The sequence below is a fragment of the Chelonia mydas genome, chromosome 8 (genome assembly GCF_015237465.2).
Source record: "Chelonia mydas isolate rCheMyd1 chromosome 8, rCheMyd1.pri.v2, whole genome shotgun sequence".
Lineage (NCBI taxonomy): Eukaryota > Metazoa > Chordata > Testudines > Cheloniidae > Chelonia > Chelonia mydas.
This window is the reverse complement of record NC_057854.1, coordinates 29,458,318-29,477,479: the sequence shown is the minus strand read 5'-3', so window position 1 is coordinate 29,477,479 and position 19,162 is coordinate 29,458,318. Positions and strand designations below refer to the sequence as shown.

At 41.3% G+C, this 19,162-nt stretch overlaps 1 protein-coding gene across 1 annotated transcript in view; it reads left to right on the top strand.

Moving 5' to 3' along the window:
* SLIT3 (slit guidance ligand 3) overlaps nucleotides 1-19,162 on the top strand; it is a 798,441-nt gene that overhangs the window by 422,262 nt on the left and 357,017 nt on the right. Inside the window, exon 5 of the mRNA XM_037906776.2 lies at nucleotides 17,754-17,825. Coding sequence (XP_037762704.1) covers nucleotides 17,754-17,825 — 72 coding nt within the window. The remainder of the gene's footprint in view (nucleotides 1-17,753; nucleotides 17,826-19,162) is intronic.

The window sequence follows — 19,162 nt, the reverse complement described above, 5'->3', positions numbered from 1 at the left end:
AACCAATTTATTTGCGCATAAGCTTTCGTGAGCTACATCCGATGAAGTGAGCTGTAGCTCACTAAAGCTTATGCTCAAATAAATTGGTTAGTCTCTAAGGTACCACAAGTACTCCTTTTCTTTTTGCGAATACAGACTAACACGGCTGCTACTCTGAAACCTGTCAAAATGAAAATGAGGTAGGATCAAAGGCTAAAATAGGGAAAGAATAAGTTAAAATATGACTTACACAAGTTAGATGCCTTCAAGTCACCAGCGCCTGATGAAATACATCCTAGAATACACAAGGAACTGAATGAGGAGATATCTGCACTATTAGCGATTATTTTCGAAAAGTCATGGAAGACGGGAGAGGTTCCAGAGGACTGGAAAAGGGCAAATATAGTGCCAATCTATAAAAAGGGGAATAAGGACAACCCGGGGAATCGCAGACCAGTCAGCTTAACTTCAGTACCCAGAAAGGTAATGGAACAAATAATTAAGCAATCAGTTTGCAAATGCCTAGAAGATAATAAGATAAGTAACAATCAGCATGGATTTGTCAAGAACAAATCATGTCAAACCAACCTGATAGCTTTCTTTGACAGGGTAACAAGCTTGTGGATACTGGGGAAGTGGTAGATGTGGTATATCTTGACTTTAGTAAGGTTTCTGATACTGTCTTGCATTACCTTCTCATAAACTAGGGCAGGGGTGGCCAGGCTGAGAAGGAGCCAGAATTTACCAATGTACATTGCCAAAGAGCCACAGTAATATGTCAGCAGCCCTTCATCAGCTCCCCCCGCGGCTCCCAGCGCCTCCTGCCCAGGGGCAGCTGTGCTGATCAGCACCTCCCCCTCCCTCCCTCCTGATCAGCTGCTTTATGGCATGCAGGAGGCTCTGGGGGGGAGGGGGAAGGGGGAGGGGGTGGGAAGAAGGGGGGGGAAGGGGTGGAGTGGGGGCAGGGCCTGTGGCAGAGCCAGGGGTTGAGCCGTGAGCACCCCCGGCGCATTGGAAAGTTGGTGCCTGTAGCTTCATCCCCAGACTCGGTGCCTATACAAGGAGCCACATAGTAACTTCTGAAGAGCTGCATGTGGCTCTGGAGCCACAGGTTGGCCACCCCTGAACTAGGGTAATACAACCTAGATGGTGCTACTATAAGGTGGGTGCAAAACTGGTTGGAAAACCATTCCCAGACAGTAGTTATCAGTGGTTCACAGTCAAACTGGAAGGGTATATTGAGTGGGGTCCCGCAGGGATCAGTTCTGGTCCGGTTCAATATCTTCATCAATGGTTTAGATAATGGTATAGAGAGTACGCTTATAAAGTTTGTGGATGATACCAAGTTGGGAGGGGTTGCAAGTGCTTTGAAAGATTAATATTCAGAATTATCTGAACAAACTGGAGGAATGGTCTGAAGTAAATAGGATGAAATTCCATAAGAACAAATGCAAAGTACTCCATTTAGGAAGGAACTATCAGATGCACACATACAAAATGGGAAATGATTGTCTGGGAAGGAGTATTGCAGAAAGGGATCTGGGGATCATAGTAGACCACAAGCTAAATACGTATCAACAATGTAACACTGTTGCAAAAAAAGCAAACATCATTTTGGGATGTATTAGCAGGAGTGTTGTAAGTAAGACACGAGAAATAATTCTTCCGCTCTACTTTGTGCTGATTAGGCCTCAGCTGGAGTATTGTGTCCAGTTCTGGGCACCACATTTCAGGAAAGACAAATTGGAGAAAGTCCAGAGAAGAGCAACAAAAATGAATAAAGGTCTAGAAGACAAGAGGAGATATTGAAAAAATTGGTGTCAAGTATGAGAGGGGTAGCCATGTTAGTCTGGATCTGTAAAAGCGGCAGAGTCCTGTGGCACCTTAAAGACTAACAGACGTATTGGAGCATAAGCTTTTGTGGGTGAATACCCACTTCGTCACATGCATCTGACGAAGTGGGTATTCACCCATGAAAGCGTATGCTCCAATATGTCTGTTAGTCTATAAGGTGCCACAGGACTCTTTGGCGCTTTTGAAAAAACTGGATTTGGTTAGTCTGGAGAAGAGAAGAGTGAGAGGGGACATAACACTTTTCAAGTATATAAAACGTTGTTACAAGGAGCAGGGAGGAAAAATTGTTCTCCTTAACCTCTGAGGATTGGACTAGAAGCAATGGGCTTAAATTGCAGCAAGGGCAGTTTAGGTTGGACATTAGGAAAAACTTCCTAACTGCCCAGGTGATTAAGCACTGGAATGAATTACCTGGGGAGGTTGTGGAATCTCCATCATTGGAGATTTTTAAGGGCAGGTTAGACAAACACCTGTCAGGGGTGGTCCAGCTAATCCTTAGCCTTGCCATGAGTGCAGGGAATTGGACTAGATGACCTCTCGAGGTCCCTTCCAGTTCTATGATTATTTTAAACACATGTGCAAGCTGAAAGAGGAACTACTTTGAGAAGCATTAACACAACGGATGGTTAGCATTCAGACATCCTTATCAAGATAAAAGGGCACCTATCTCTTTGTACTATACTATAATATATACCACACTGAAAATCTTTTCCACCACACCTTATAGTTAACAAAAAAAGCCAAGAGGTATTGAGTGATAAACTTTCTGTGAGTTTCTGTCTAATGGAGTTCTCAAGGTGTTTGTGCCTGCCTCTGTAATTTTGAAAGGGAATGAATGAGGTAACGGTTCAATGAATCTTTGATCTTATGTATGGGAAAATATTGGAATGAGGTTTGTAAAGTTCATGCAGCCTCAGTGATGAGTGCACAGATGTTAGGCCTGATTCTCCTCTGTATTACAGCGGGTGTAATTGAGTAGTATGTGAGGCTCAGGGTTGAATTCATGTCGTCTGGCATATGAAAGCAGAATCTCTTCCTTATACAGTTATTTTTTATGAGAATACCCCCAACAGGATAAACCACATGAGATCATACATCTTGGTCTAATAAGCCTAAATATTATCTCCACATGGAACGCATGATTAAAAATACAAAAATGTTTGAAAGGTTTGTAGTTAAATACCATTTCATATTTGGTATTAATTGTTTCCACTAGCATCCCCTATGTGCTTTGCCCTCCCCAAACACAGTCCTTCCCCTTACAGTACGAACTATATCTAGTTACACATTCAGTATTTCTCAAAAGCTTTCAGGAACTAAGTGATTCACAGCCGGTAAAATGTAAAGGTAGAGTCACGAGAGAGAAAAAAATAGAAGCTGGACAAATTTATGAGTGGGATTGTATGACAGGATTGTTTGTGATGGTGGGTGGCAGGGCTCAACAGCCCTTGCGGGGACATGCTGTTTTTATCTTGTGTTCACAAGAGGTCATGCCTCAGGTCTTCAGCTGGTCACTGGAGGAGTCAGGAAGGGATTCTCCCCCCTCTCCTCCCCGGGGTGTTCTGGTTTTGTTTAGTTTATCATTCCCTTTCTCTGAAGTATCATGGGTGGCCACAGCTGGAGAGAAGACATTGGATGGGGTGGACCAGCGCACTGAGGTAGCTCTGAGCACTCTCTCTCCCGTCTTACCTGTCTGGTTCTTGTTCATATTCTCAGGGTCTAACTGATCGTCATATGTAGGGTTAGGAAGGAAGTTTCTCCCAGGGCAGATTGGCAATGACCTTGGGAGGTTTTCACTTGCCTCTGCTGCATAGTGTGCGGGTCACTTGCTGAGATTAGCTCAATTAATTACCTGCCTTTGCAGGGGCCTCAGGCGTTGGTGCACCTCAGTCTCTCCTGTTAAAACAGTTCAGTCTCCTGCAGCTGTAAAACGTTGATCTAATTTTGGGTGTTGTGTTTAGTGTGTGGGTGCTGCATGGTGTTTGTGGCCTGTGATATACAGGCGGACAAACTGGATGATCTGGTGGTCTCTTCTGGTCTTGGAATAAGAATCTAAAAATGGTATGAACAAAATCAGAGGCAAGATACAAAAACCCTTTTCTAACGTAATTTCCCTGGCACTTCCCTGTGCTAATCTGCAGGGTTCACTTGAGATATTTCAGAAAAAGGTATTATAGGTTATCATCTGATTTTAAATAATTCTGTTACATAACGGGTAATAACATTGGGCTGTTGTGGAACCCTCTCCTATTGCTGCCCTTTTTGCCACAGAATAGCTTTGTGATAAACAGACAAACTCCAAGCAGAATTTTGTTCTTCACATGGCGGCATTAAAATAATTTGAGTCGTTTCTGCTTCACCATAATAAATGGAATTTAGCTGTAGCTAATTGCACTGTACAAGGTGTCCACTTAGGGTTGCCAACTTTCTAATTGCACAAAACCAAACACCCCTTCCCCGAGGCCCACCCCTGCCATGCCCTTTCTCTGAGACCTTCCCCCCGCTTGCTCCATCTCTCCTCCTTCCATCGTTCACTTTCCCCCACCCTCGCTCACTTTCACCGGGCTGGGGCAGGGGTTTGGGGTGTGGGGGGCGGAGATAAGGGCTCCGGCTGGGGGTGTGGGCTCTGGGGTGGGGCCGGGGATGAGGGGTTTGGGGTGCAGGAGGGGACTGGCACAGGATGTTGGGGAGCTGTGGGTTCCGGGAGGGAGTTTGGGTGCAGGAGGGCTGGGGTAGGGGGTTGGGGTATGAGAGAGGGTTCGGAGTGCGGGGTCATGGTGGCACTTTCTGTGGCTCCCGGGAAGCAGCCACCAGGTCCCTGCAGCGCCTAGATGCATTGGCAGCTAGTGAGGCTCAGCATATTGCCCTCGCGCCCGCAGGCACCACCCCCGCAGCTCCCCCTGGTCACGGTTCCCAGCCAATGGGAACTGTGGATCCGGCCCTCAGGGTGGGGGCAGCGCACGGAGCCTCCCTGACTGCCCATGCGTCTAGGGACTGCAGGGACCTGGCAGCCACTTCTGGGAGCTGCATGGAGCTAGGGCAGGCAGGGAGCCTGCCTTAGTCTCAGGCCCCCGCTGCACTGTTGACCAGCCCAATTGGTGGTGCCGACTGGAGCTGCCAGTGTCCCTTTTCAACCGCGCATTCTGGTTGAAAACCAGATGCCTGTCAACCCTACGTCCACTATAACTAAGTATTTATTTTCTTTTTTACAACCCCAGAGACTTGCATGTTGGTTTTACATACAAATTAAATGATAGGCTCTCCCCTGAAAAGTCGATGATCAAAGAGGTCTAGTCTGCAGATTGTGACTCTTGCAAATACTTCTTACTCCTATGATCTCAAAGACGCTAGTCTCATGATTCGAGGTTTACAGGACTCAGGATTAAATCCACATTAGGAAATAATATTATGGTTTGATTAGTCCATACTAAAAAAGAATATTTTATATGCACTGGGCATGGCTGACTCAGGAGCTGTATTTCTGTGGAGGATATCATGAAAGTGCACAGTTTTCTTTGCTGATAAAATTTCAGTGCTAACTTCATAAAAACTAACACACTTAACTCAACGAAGGATATTTAAAGGTCCAGCCCTGCTCCTAACTGGGCCCCTAATTAGATTTGCAAGGGTGACACAGTTGAATTTTAATATTTGACATAGTTCTTTACCCTAACATTTCATACCTCTGCTTATTTTCTAAAAGTAAAGAATGATCAATTTAAAAAAAGATATGAAACATCTTTCAATTTGTTTCCTTTAAGGGAATCATACAATCTGTGCTTTATGAGGTATTATTTTGTTCCATGTAGATCAAAGTAGAGCGACTTATATTTAGAATTTGTTGTGAGTGCAGGCTTTTTTTCCTAATACAATTCAGTAAAACATCTGAATAGTATAAATATTACTCCTTTAATGATCTTGAGAAAGAAAGCAGGACTTAAAGCACCTATGTTGGTTTTCCTTTCTTTATTAAATTTTAATATCATAAAGGCAGCAAGAGACCGGTAAATTCTTACTGTTCCCCCAGCAATGGAATATTTCTTAGTAATTAGAAAGTGTTGGGAAATTATTTCTCCTTCCATTGATGTCAGTACATTGGTCCTAGCTCATTGAGCTAAATGTGGTTCATTTTGACTAGGTAGCTATGTTGTAATCTTGCTTGGACAAAGGAAGCTGTGTAATGGAAATGCATTAATAGAAATCAGTGATTTGTAACTAGGACATACGCCTGATTTCATCTTGCTTTGACAGTGACTCTATTGCAAACATATGGCAGTGCCTAAATCACTAATAAAAGAGATTTACTTAATAGGATAAATTCCTATTAAAGTTCACATAAAAAAACTACCATGTACCATTTTGCTACTGGAAAGTCCCTCTTGCCATGATAGATAGGGTGACTAGACAGCAAATGTGAAAAATCGGGATGGGGGAGGGGGGTAATAGGAGCCTGTATAAGAAAAAGACACAAAAATTGGGATTGTCCGTCTAAAATCGGGACATCTGGTCACCCTAATGATAGATAAGGCTTGGATGTAACTAGCATGAAAACGAAGTAGCCTAGAGAAGGTTCTTCTTATTGGTCAGGGTCTGTATAATCTCTTTGGGGCAGTTCTCCATTTATTTAAAGCACTTCCCCCTATGTGCATAAATAAGAGTCCAGTGTTTTTTGGTAATGGTCTGTTCCTGCTCCTGAGCATTCACTGAAGTTGGATGTTAAGAGAAATAGATTGAAAGTGAAAGTATACATTTGGGGGGTGTGTGTGGGTGTGTGTGTAAATTGTCAGAGGTTAACAGGTAACAAAATATACAAGTTATATGTCTGGTTGCTTTAAAAGGACTGAGCTGCACAAAGTATTATCTCACCAGCGTTCATTGCTATTGTAGTATTTGAGGAGAAGGGTAGGGAGAACTTCATGAATAACTATAAAAGCCAATGAAGTAGAACAAATATGGTCCCTAAAAGGGACATCATTGTGTAGTTTACTGACATTTACTTAAAATTAACAAAATAAAAAATACTTTCCAAAAACTCATGAGACAAATATTTTGGTAGATTTTAAATTTAATTGATTTTTGTCTTGGGTGCATCGGAGGTTCCTCTGCAGTGTTAGTAGCCCAAATATTTGCAGCATTTTACTTAGTGCACAAGAAGTGGGCAGCGAAACCAAGTGATATTTTTTGTGGTTGAAATGAGCAAAATACAAAAAAAATCAATAAGCCCCATAACTGGTGTAAAGCAAATTAAAATTAAAATATTGCACTTTTAATACTCTACAGTGGTTTTACTAAACTCTAACATTATGTGCTGAGTGGTCCCATTAACTACACTGCCTACTGTGTAAAATTAGGCATGCGTGTAAGCCTTTGTGGGAATGGAACCCAGGGTAAAGATTTTTATTAAATAATTATTTTTTTTAAATTTGACCTTGGAGAAGGAGAAGGCTGTTGCTGAAAAAAGGATCGGCACCTTTAATTTGTCTTTACTTGGCTGTATGTTAATCGCTTCCCCCACCTCTAAACTCAGTATATATTCAGTATTCCAGTCCTTAAAGAATGCACTTGTGTGCTGCCTTGGGTTTATGCTTTGTAGAGTGTTGTGTGAATGTCGAGTATAGAGCCAATATCAAGTGTGCCACAATAGAACCAACAGCAATGAAGAAATACTAGTGTGCATCCTCCAGCTGCTGGTTTAACCTCTCTGGCCACTCAGTAACAGATTTAAAGGTTGCAATTTTGCAACAGAAAAGCTTCAAAACCAGACTCCAAGGAGAAGCTGCTGAGCTTGAATTAATATGCAAACTAGATACCATTAACTTGGGTTTGAATAAAGACTTGGAGTGGCGGGGTCATTACACACATTGAATCTATTTCCCCATGTTAAGTATTCTCACACCTTCTTGTCAACTGTCTAAATGGGCCATCTTGATTATCACTACAAAAGTTTTTTTCTCATGCTAATAATAGCTCATCTTAATTAATTAGCCTCTTACTCTACCTTTTCATGTTCTGTGTGTGTATATATATCTTCTTACTGTATGTTCCATTCTATGCATCTGATGAAGTGGGCTGTAGCCCACGAAAGCTTATGCACAACTAAATTTGTTAGTCTCTAAGGTGCTGTTCTTTTTTTTGGTTTAGCAGTAGTACATGAGTAGCAGCGCATGTCTATGTATTTGCAAAAGTGTCACAATGTTTCTATTAGGTAGCTTGCAGCTATAGTCTCTCTCTTTTTTTCAGAATGGGGCTTTCTCAGTAGTTTCCTAGAGAGTGTTGCTCTCCAGCAGTATTATTTTTAGTAAGAATAACAAGAATCTTTAATTGTTCAGTGTACAAGTCAGAGAGAGAACCCACTCTTGTCTTATACATCTGAGTCACTGCTGATGTCTGTGCTTTCTCTACGGCCGTGGCGGCAAGTTTTGTCTGCCTTCCATCAAAGCCGAAGTGACACTATAATGCTTGCTGCTTCCACAAAGTAACGGTCACAATATTGTACTGCTTAAGATCTTGTCATGTAACCACATCAGCAGTTAGCCTCTTACATACTTTCTTAAAACATGAAGACAGGTGCAATTGCTCCTTCATTATGCTTCAGTATTATCTTTTTTGCTTGACATCTAGTAGTATCATAGAATCATTGTGTTTCACTGATCGTAGAGGAGCTGACATGAGTTCCGGGTTTGCCATGGGTCACTCATACTGCAGTCGCAGTAAGCAAACTTGGCCTTAATTGCTGTTCCAAGCTGGAAAATGCTGCATGCCAGAAATAAATCTGACATACCTACAGGACAGGGGCCAAGAGCATATGACTAATTCTAAAGAGCTGGCTATGGGATTTTTAACTGACCTATGAAATGGGGTAACATTGCCTGCTGATACGGGAGTTAGAAAATTTGTTAATAGTAATGTTTATACAATAACACCATCAATCTGTTAAAAGTTCTAAATTTTATTTCAGCCTTGCAGAAATTATCATGAAAAATATATCCAGCCAGGAAAAATCTGCTGAATCATCCATACCATAAACATCAGCACAGACACCATCATTTGTATCATGTGACCTTGATGATTGGGCTTGTGTGTATGTATCTCACACAGATGGATCTTCTTGCAAATGTACACTTTGCACCTGTTTGCTCCAGGTGCATCAGAAACCCACCACACCATTCACTTGCTACCCAACTCTCCTGACTCATCCACTCATCTTCTGAGTCAGTAATCTCTCCATTCACTCACGGTTCTCTCTGACTCATCACAAAAAAGGACTGGAATCTTCTGTTTCCCTTCTTACACCTGGAAGGGTTCTGTTGCAGTGCGGGAGAGAAAGAGGCCAGTGCAGGCTGCAGGGTGTCAGAGCAGCAGTGCTCTAGCCTCTAATCTGGATTTGACTGACGAACAAGAAGAATCTGCAGCACTTAGAATGGAGCCCATGGTGGTGCATGCTGGAACTGTTGTGATGGTGCCCGGGTTGATTATGGTTTTGATTTAGACTGTATTTGAAGTACGTTGGTCTATTGCAGACTAATAAAATCTTCAGGAGATGCCAAGACTTCCCTGAGGATGTAGTGGCCACAGGCAAAGAATGGTCAATCTTTGTTTTTGAAACACTTGTTACAGTTGTAACCAAGCAAACGTCTCTCCCTTTTCCTCCCCAGTGTCTTGCCTTCTCTTATCTTTTCTTCTCTTCCATTCCCCCTTCCCTCCCCCCTCGGCAGTCCATTCACTTGACTAGCATTGGCCTTTCTATTCTCTCATAATCTGGACACTCTGGGTACAAGAACTCTCTTCTCTGCAGCTTCTGCCTTCTGAAAGAGCCTTTCTGTATCTTTGTCCACTGGCTGATTCACATCTTGTATTATTATTTGTGTTCTGAGATCGTACCTTTTCTCTCTTGATTATTCTATTTAATTTTTCTCCATCTGTAACTGTTTAACTCCATAAATGCATTGTTTACTCTGAGGGTATGTTTACACTGCAATTAAAACCCCCTGGCTGGCCCGGGCCAGCTGATTCAGGCTCATGGGGCCTGGGCTAAGGGGCTGTTTCAGTGCAGTGTAGATATTGGGGCTTGGTCAGCAGCCTGAGCTCTGGAACCCTCCCACCCTACAGGGTCCTAGAGCCCAGGCTTCATCCTAAACCTGGAAGTCTACAGTGCAATGAAACAGCCTTGCAGCCCAACCCCTGCGAGCTCAAGTCAGCTGGCAAGGGCCAGCTGCAGGCGCCTAATTGCAGTGTAGGTGTACCCTAGGGCATTTTGGGATGGTGTTTATGTGAAACATGATGTACAATATAAAGTATTTCAGAATTATACAAATTGCATGAGCAAGTTATAGAAGTACTTGACCTTTTCCAAGCTAGATCAGCCTGTCTCTAGTCTGGAATGTAAAGAAAAATTTTCTGATAATGGTCACAAACATTTAGCAGATCTTTGCCTGCACAAAAACTAAAGAGTTTGCTTTTACAACAAACACACAAATAAGCAAACAAATATCTGAAATGGCTGATTATTAACCAGATAAGAATGGTACATCTGGATACAGTTAATTCTTGCTTTTGTAATCTACTAACACTATAATTCTCACACACAAACACACACACACACAATCATGAATTTCACCCCATTTATCAGGGAAGCTTTAATACCAGTGCACTGTATTGATTCCCTGAATTACAAAAATGTCATGATATTTACATATTGGGCAGCTATTTCTGATGATCAGAGTATGTAATGTTGGAACTGGTGAGAAATAAAAATAAAATAAAAATATTGAATGAAAACAGAAAGAAAAATGTCAAGACAAACCCTGCTATTATTCTAGCCAGCTCTACTCAATATATTGAACCAGAAGTAGTCAAAAATGTATTTTCTTTGTGTTGCTTTTCTGGATTCACTTTTCCATGGCCATTTTCTCTTATACCTTTATTCAGCCAAGGAGGACGTGATAATGCCAGCTTTTTCTCTCGCTCTTTCTGCCATTATCATACAGGAGATGAGAAAGCAGATTTCCTCTCAACTTGCAGAATGCAGCCTGGGAAAGAGTATAGAGGGGGTGGGTTCTTCTGAGTTTCATCTGTTCCATTTACTTGTATCAAAAACCGGAAATGCTTTGTGAAAGCCAGCACGCGATATCATTTGCATGGAGAAATACAGCCAACCGCTGTAATCTTTGTGATCTTTATGAATAAAGCAAGTGGATTGCCCATGGGATGAATTAGTTAATTTGCACTATCAAGCCCACCTACAGTCCAGTCAGTCTAGGTTTGGCTCAGGTTTTTATTTCAGCAATCTAAAAGCGTCATTGTATGTAGGCTTCACTGCCTTATTGCAATGGAACAATGAGATTGTGGATAAAACTAAAAAAAATATTTTAAGGAACCATCTCAAGTAACCCAGATTTTTCCTTCTTTTTAGATGTATTGGAACTTCATGATTCAATTTACACTCAGTAACAGATCACAAAAGATGTATGTTGGGCTGAGGGCCATGTACTCTTGATGACTTTTTAAGTCTTGAAGTATGTCTACACAACTAAAAACCTGTGCCAGCTGACTTGGGCTCGTGGGCCTCAGGTTGCAGGGCTGTTTAATTGCAGTGTAGACATTCAGGCTGTGGCTGGAGGCTGAGCTCTAGGACCCTGTGAGGTGTGAGGGTCCCAGATAGCAACATAAACCTGCAAGACTACCCAGCCATTAAACAGCCCCACAGCCCAAGCCCCAAGAGCAGGAGTCAGCTAGCAAGGATCAGCCGTGGGTGTCTAACTGTAGTGTAGACATGCACTTAGCGTGTGTGCATATCTAAACTATGCATTCTAGGCAGAAGAAGCAAATCAAATGCTTTATTAAATATTACTGTATTCTGTGGTGTCCTTCATTCCAGCTTAGAAAGAGGAATCATAAAAGAGCTGCATTAAATAAATATTTATCAATCCAATTTCTTCTCAGTCAGTTCTCTATTGAAAATGAGTCTTTTTAATGTTAGGGTCTGTACATACAAGAAAAGGTTGGCAGGTGACTCTTCGGCATGCAAAGAATTAAAATAACAAAATGGAGAGGGAAAACCCACGCATGTCAATGTATGTGATTTTCATCAGCATGCATCTGTTTTACAATGACATTGTAACGGAAATGATACTTTTTAAGCAGCTGGTTAGATTTTTTTTTTTAAGATCTTCAATTGAGAATCTTGTCATGTGAGTTTGTGTAGAGCTAGTGTTTCAATTAACTGATTTATTTTATTCTTCCATTGTTGGCAAGTAAATTTAAAAAAAAATAGACCTGATGTCTGTTGCTGTGGAAGGCACTTGAAATCTCACTTTGGATGCACCAGGGAGTGTTAAAGCAGGAACCTAGAAAACAGCACTTTAGTCAAAGCTATAGAGCCACTTAGTGATGCTAGTGGGGTTTTTTGTTTTTGTTTTCCCCAACCCTTTTATTAAAGCGCTTGCATTTCCTATTTCAAGCTGGGTGAAGCATTATGCTTACAAATAGAGTAAATCTGTGTCAAAGCATTTTAATAAATTATGAGTAAAATAAAAAATAAAAACTTATTGACACATGCCAAGTGTTGAGTCTAGTCTAGACTTCTGGATTTGGTCAGCTAGCTGCTGTGCCTCTGAGTCATTGTGCACCTTAGCCAAGCTACTTTATATTGTGCCTCTATTTTCCCATCTGCGAAACGAGGAGAATACCTGAGTTCCTCAAGGGCGTGTTGCTAGAATTAATGTTGGTAAAAGCTGTTAGTTACCTAACCCTAGTGTCAACCTTTGTCGCTTCCTTGGTTTCATGGTTTCTCCCCTTGCACATCTGACTCAGCATTTAGCAACACCCTTTGCTGAGAAAAGATGGCTTTGCCCGTGCCCTGATGACAAGATTAAAGTTGAGTGGTAGGGAGAGATTTGGCTCCAGTAACGCTTTACTCTTCCTCAATTTTCCTTCAAAGTTGCAGAGTTTGTTTCCTTGAGCAGTAGCTTTCAACCTTTCCAGACCCCTTGGAGGAGTCTGATTTGTCTTGTGGACCCCCAAGTTTCACCTCAACTCAGTTGCTTACAAAATCAGACATAGAAATATAAAAGCGTCAGCACACTATTACTGAAAAATTGCTTACTTTCTCATTTTTATCATATAATTATAAATCAATTGGAATATAAATATTGTACTCACATTTCCGTGTATAGTATATATAGCAGTATAAACATGTCATTGCCTGTAGTTTATACTGACTTTGCTTGTGCTTTTTACATAGCCTGTTGTAAAACTAGGCAAATATCTAGATGAGCTGATGTACCTCCTGGAAGACCTCTGTGTACTCCCAGGGGTACGCATACCCTTGGTTGAGAACCACTGTCCTTGAGGATTGACTGGTGAAACTTTCACATGCAATAGTGTATCTCCCAATAAACCAAGATCTATTAAAAACAGAGAAGGTGGAGTAAAACAAAAAGAAACAATTTGCTTAACACATCTAAATGTATACATCTCATAATCTAACCCAAATAGTTCAGTTACAGACCAAGGTCTTGTTTACTCAGTGTGGGAGTGCTTGTCAGGAGGAGGTAAATTCTTGTGCACACCAATGTGTCATGCACTAGCTGGTTCATGTAGACCCTGCTGGTATGCATTAAAAGTTCCCTAGTGTGTGTTAGTATACTGTTTGAAAAGGACTACATCAATGCACACTCAGGAATATTTTGTATGCACCAGCAGGGTCTGCATAGGCCAGTTAGTGCATGACACCTTGGTGCACATTTAGAATTCACAGCCCACTGGTGTGCACTCCTGCATTGTGTACACAAGGCCAAAAACAATCTTACATGTCCCAAGAGCAAGTCCTGGCTGTGTTCTTGTCCCCTCTGAATTCCTATCTCATGCAGTCCAGGACCTTGTCTCCTAAACAACCTGGATATCAAAGACCCCTGTACAGGACAGAATTCATGTCCAGACGCTCCTCCCTTGATCTAAGGGAAGCACCTCATTCTCCTAACTAGTTTTTTCCTGTTACCTGCAGAAACACTAAGGTTTTGGTCTTGCTGCTTTCTCTCTGAGATGGCCCATTGAGGATACGATGTTTAATAGCTGGCTTTCAGAGGCTTAATAGCACATCTTAGAGTTCACAAACCGTCACACTGAGTGACATTTGATGGGCCGTATCTGTTGTCTACACTGTGTGGCTTGTTTTTTGTTTTTGTTTGTCTAAAGATTAAATTCATTCCACTTAACTTCCTTGGTGATAAATTATAAATTAGAGACTCTGGTTCATACCCTCTGTTACACTCTTTGAGATAGATGGATAAAAACTACTGTGTAAGGATTCAGGACTGCATTATGATCAATAATGTATTTGTTATTTTTATTCCAAAATTCTAATCAATCTTTTATTTTGTGATTGTTTATTTTATCTATTTTTCCATAGTTTCTGCTAACAAATAATTATTCATTTTTTTGGTTGCTAGTTTTTGTTTTGGGTTAATATTCACAGGAGAGCTTTTGATGCTTCCTTCACTACGGAACAAAACAGCAGTGGAGACTGACAAAAATGAAACGAAATAAACTGTGACACCAATTGGCTAGAACTCAGCGTCTATACATTTATAGACAGATTTTGTAAAGTGTTTTGGATGGATCTGGTGGTGGTTTACTTGCTTATGAAAGGTGCTTAACAATAATTTGGCATATTGCTATCAAGCAGAGATAAACACACTATTAGTAACTATCTCAAAAAGGCAAGCTTATAATTGTGAAAGGGCAGTTACATAAAATGAAACATGCAGCACTGAACTTTTTCTCTATGCTGCATCAGTAACACCATTAAAGCTGTCAGTTTGTCAGATCACTGGAGGTATTTATGAAATCAATACACAATCCTAGAGATTTATAGAGGCAGTATTGTTAGCCAGAGGAGAGCCTCAATGGAAAATAAAATTAATACAATTTACAAGCAGATTGTCGTAGAAAATGGATGAATTTCCTACAGTCTCCTGTTTTTACTTGTCTGAAGAAAAAGGCTTAGACATGGGGAGAAAGCAGAAGGTAATAGCATAAATTAGCCTAGTTAGGCCGTAATGTTGTTAGAAGAATTGCTTGAAACCAGGATTTTGTGTTTGAAGGTGATTTGGGGCAATGCATAATAAAAATCTTGAACAAAACATTAAAGTATGAATTAAGTTTTTTTTTTTCCTGGATGTATTTGATTTTGGTTTCATAATTTCACTACTCCAAGCCCTTTTTATTTTGGTCTGTGTCCTTCTTTTGCTTTCAACCCTTATTTCTTTTTTCACATCTTAATCACACTTTGCCACTCTTTTACCAGCATCAATAGCTCTCTCCTGTCTTTCACACACCAAAGCCAATTGTTCTAGGGGAGGTGTTGTGAAATCCTTTGCTTTGTTCTTCTATCTATAGTGGTTGCAGATTTGTTTGTCTTGGATGAAGGACCATCCTCAAACAACTGATTTTTTGTCATTGGCAAGCCGCAGAAGAAAGGAGAGGGGGAGGAAGGGTTGCCTCATAGATCAGTGGCAGACAGATTGGGAAGGAATTTGGATCTAGCTTGAAAAAGAGTCTCTTGTATACAACAACATGTTTTCAATGGGGAGAGTCTGAGTGAACAATTGTCTACTACAAGAATTTGGTGTAGACTAGATGACTGGTATAAATTGAATTAGTCTGATGTCAAGGACATAGCCCCCCACCCCCTTTTCTTTCTCTCTCTCTCTCTGCCCGCCTGACGGCAAACAGAAGAAAGCCCTCTGTGACATGGCTTGACCTGGAACGTCAGCATGGGCTTTTGTGAAATGCTCTGATTCCAAGACTGAGGTTCAATAAAGTCAATTTGGTGGAGAATGGATTGGGATCTCACAGCAATACACAATTTATTGAAAGAAAAAGATATCTGGTGGCATGCCTTGTGTTTGCTGTCACTTACCTTTTTAATAATCATTTGAAAACCAGACTTCTGGTCTCATGCCAGGGCAAATTCCTTTGATCATAACGAATGTTTTAACACAACATAATGAACACACAAACTGATACTACAGATTCTATGCTGTCCTGGCCATGTTTCCTTCTCCCTTTGCTCCTATCTTCTTCCAATCCCTTTGCTTCTGCCCTTTCCCCATCCCCTCCCTCCCATTCCTTTCCTCACCCACCCCTTGCCTCCCCTGTTCCTATTCATCTTGCTCCTAATCTCTCCCCCCACCCCACCCTGACCCATTTTGTTTCTTTGCATTTGAATCAAGTTGCCTCTTTCTCCTTGCTGGTTGGGTGCCAGCATGGGGAGCATTGTGAGTACCAGAGAGGTAGTCTCCTTCTCTCAATGCCAGCGCCCATTGCCAGGAGGAGCAATCTCACAGGGAAGTCTTGCTCAGCCCCATGTTCCCGGGATGAGCCAACTTCAGTCATGGTCTGGAGATGGTGCATGGACTGTCCAGTTGCATGTAATAGCTGTGAGGGAAGGGAGCATGCTCCAGGCAGATCGAACCTTCAGAGAATGTAGCTGCCAGACTCTTAACAAACCTCTCCTGAGAATGTGTGAATGGTAGTTTTCAGAGGTTCATGGCTTAGCCACATTTGGGTGAATTTTTCTGGACATCCAAATCTCTGACACTAGAGGACCCCTTCCGTATTTCCAGCTTGTTGCTCCTAAGCCTAGAGGCTCTGGACCGTCTCAACAAAACAGTTGTAAGAATTTTTAATCATGTGCAAAACACTTACTTTCCCCTAATCTTGTTCCTATAAGTGGTTGAACAATTTTAACTGAAAGATCCCTCAGAATTTCAGCCTTAGGCAGGCACCCAGCATTAATAATTTCAACACAAACTGATATAGTTTGGCAAAATAATAAGCAAATGAATATGGGTTTTTATAAGGTATGTCTACACTGCAACTGGGAGTGAGTATCACAGCCCAGGTCAACAGACTTATGCCAGCGGGGCTCAGGCTAGCATGTTAAAAGTAGCTATGCAGATGTTTTGATGTCCAGGCTTGGGCTGGAGCTTTGGCTCTGAAGTTCACCCCTTTCTGGAGGCGTCAGAACCCAAGCTCCAGCCTGAACCAGAGCGTTCACATGGCTATTTTTAGTGCACTAACGCAAGCGCCACTTGAGCAAGTCTGTTGACCCCGGCCATGAAACATGCTCGTAGCAGATGTGTAGACAAACCTATATTAGAAGTTGGGCAACCTGAAGTATTGGCACTCTGCCTGTGCCACCTCTAATGCAAATCTTAAAAGTCTAACTTACAAAAGTTCTGTAACACTTTAAGGGCAAAGAAGTTTGAGAGTGATCTGCGAAGAACACATCTTAAAGTGTTGTATTGCAGGTTAAAAATGTCATCTTTCTAATTGATACGCAGCACAATGCCTTCTGAGCAAAACCAGTCAAATTTGTATTTGTTTTATTTTGCATTTAATTTGAGTAAATTTTTTGATTCTATGATTCTGTTCATCCAGACCCTAGTTAAGCTATCAATGTCAACCTAAATTGATGATCTGATCATAGGAAAGCCCAGCATTTTAAAATGTTGTTAAGATAATGTATCAATTTTATTTGCTTTTTAAACAGGTAGATTAATACCAGGTCACAGGAGAAATGGGAAAAAGCTGCACTTGCACCAAAATTAAAAGATTACAAAGCTGAGGTGCACTTTTGTGCTGCAAATATCGTGGTAGTGATTCACTCGCACTGATTGATATGACAGCCCATAAAAAAACACATTTAGAGATGTGGTGGAAGTTCTGTTGCTTGTACAGCCATTTTTAACAAATGCCACCACTTTTTTTTTTTATAAAGGAAATAATGTGATTTCTTTGCCAAAGTCGAGAAAGTCTGGAGTTGCCAGACTGGTTATATTCTGTTATCTCAAAGCGGTTTAGGGAAATGTGTTCTCTTTGTTAATATGATGTGTTTTTCCTCTTCCCTTGTTTAGAGATCTAAGTGAAAACCAAATTCAAGGAATCCCAAGGAAGGCCTTTCGAGGAATTACTGATGTGAAGAACTTGTAAGTGATGCTTTATTTGGTGTTTGTTGTGAAGTCTATTCAACATGATGGGGTCTAAATTAGCTGTTACCCTACCACAGAAGAAAAAGATCTTGCTGTCATCCTGGATAGTTCTCTGAAAACATCTGCTCAATGTGCAGCACCAGCAGTCAAAAAAGCTAACAGAATGTTACCAACTATCAGGAAAGGGATAGGTGGTAATAAGACACTTAGTGGTAATAAGTGGTAATAATGCCACTATTTAAATCCATGATACATGCACACCTTGAATACTGCATACAATTCTGGTCACCCTGTCTAAAAAAAGATAAGAATTGGAGAAGGGGGACTAAAATGATTAGATATGGAATGGCTTCAATGTGAGGAGAGATTAAAAAGACTGGATTGTTGTTTAGAAAAGAGACGACTAAGTGGGGATACGATAGAGGTCTATAAAATCACGAATGTTGTGGAGAAAGTGAATAAGGAAGTTTTATTCATCCCTTCACAAGAATCAGGGATCACCTGATGAAATTGATAGTAGGTCTGAAACAAACGTGTGGAAGTACTCCTTCACACACTTCACCATCGACCTGTGGAACTTTTTGCCAAGGGATTGTGAAGGCCAAAAATATAACTGAGTTCAAAGAAGAAATGGGTAAGTTCATGGAGGATAGGTCCCTTAGTGGCTATTAGCTAGGATGATCAGGGATGCAACCCCATGCTCTGAGTGTCCCTAAACCTCTGACTGCCAGAAGCTGGGATTGGACTACAAAGGGTGGACCACTTGATAAATTGCCCTGTTCTGCTGATTCCCTCTGAAGCATCTGGCACTGGCCACTATTGGAAGACAGGGTACTGGGCTAGATGGACCGTTGATTTGTCCCAGTATGGCCTTTCTTAAGTTGTTACATTCTTATGTTCTTTGCACTACTGCTATTATTTATTTGAGCATCAGATGTGGGCTCAGCTCTATGTAGCACACATAGAAAGATGGTCCCTGCACCTAAAAAGAGGTTACAGTCAAAGAACATATATGCTCCCCACAGTACACACTAACAATTCCCATCCATCTGTAGCAGTTCTGAACAAAGACAGATGTGCAGATTATATTCTTAAATTGGGAGACCCTACTATGCCAACAATGCATAATCTTACCCTGCAAAATTTGGGTAAATTACAAACTATGTGCTAAAGTGTATCAGTCAAAGGAAACAGTAGAGTAGATCAGTGAGAAGTTGAAAGGGACCAGCATCACGATGTTAGCTGAAGTTGTGTTTTTGTTCTTCATCCCACAGCTTCATTCAAAGAGTAGAGATAATTATATTACAGAGCATAGGTCAGAGCTAAACAGATCC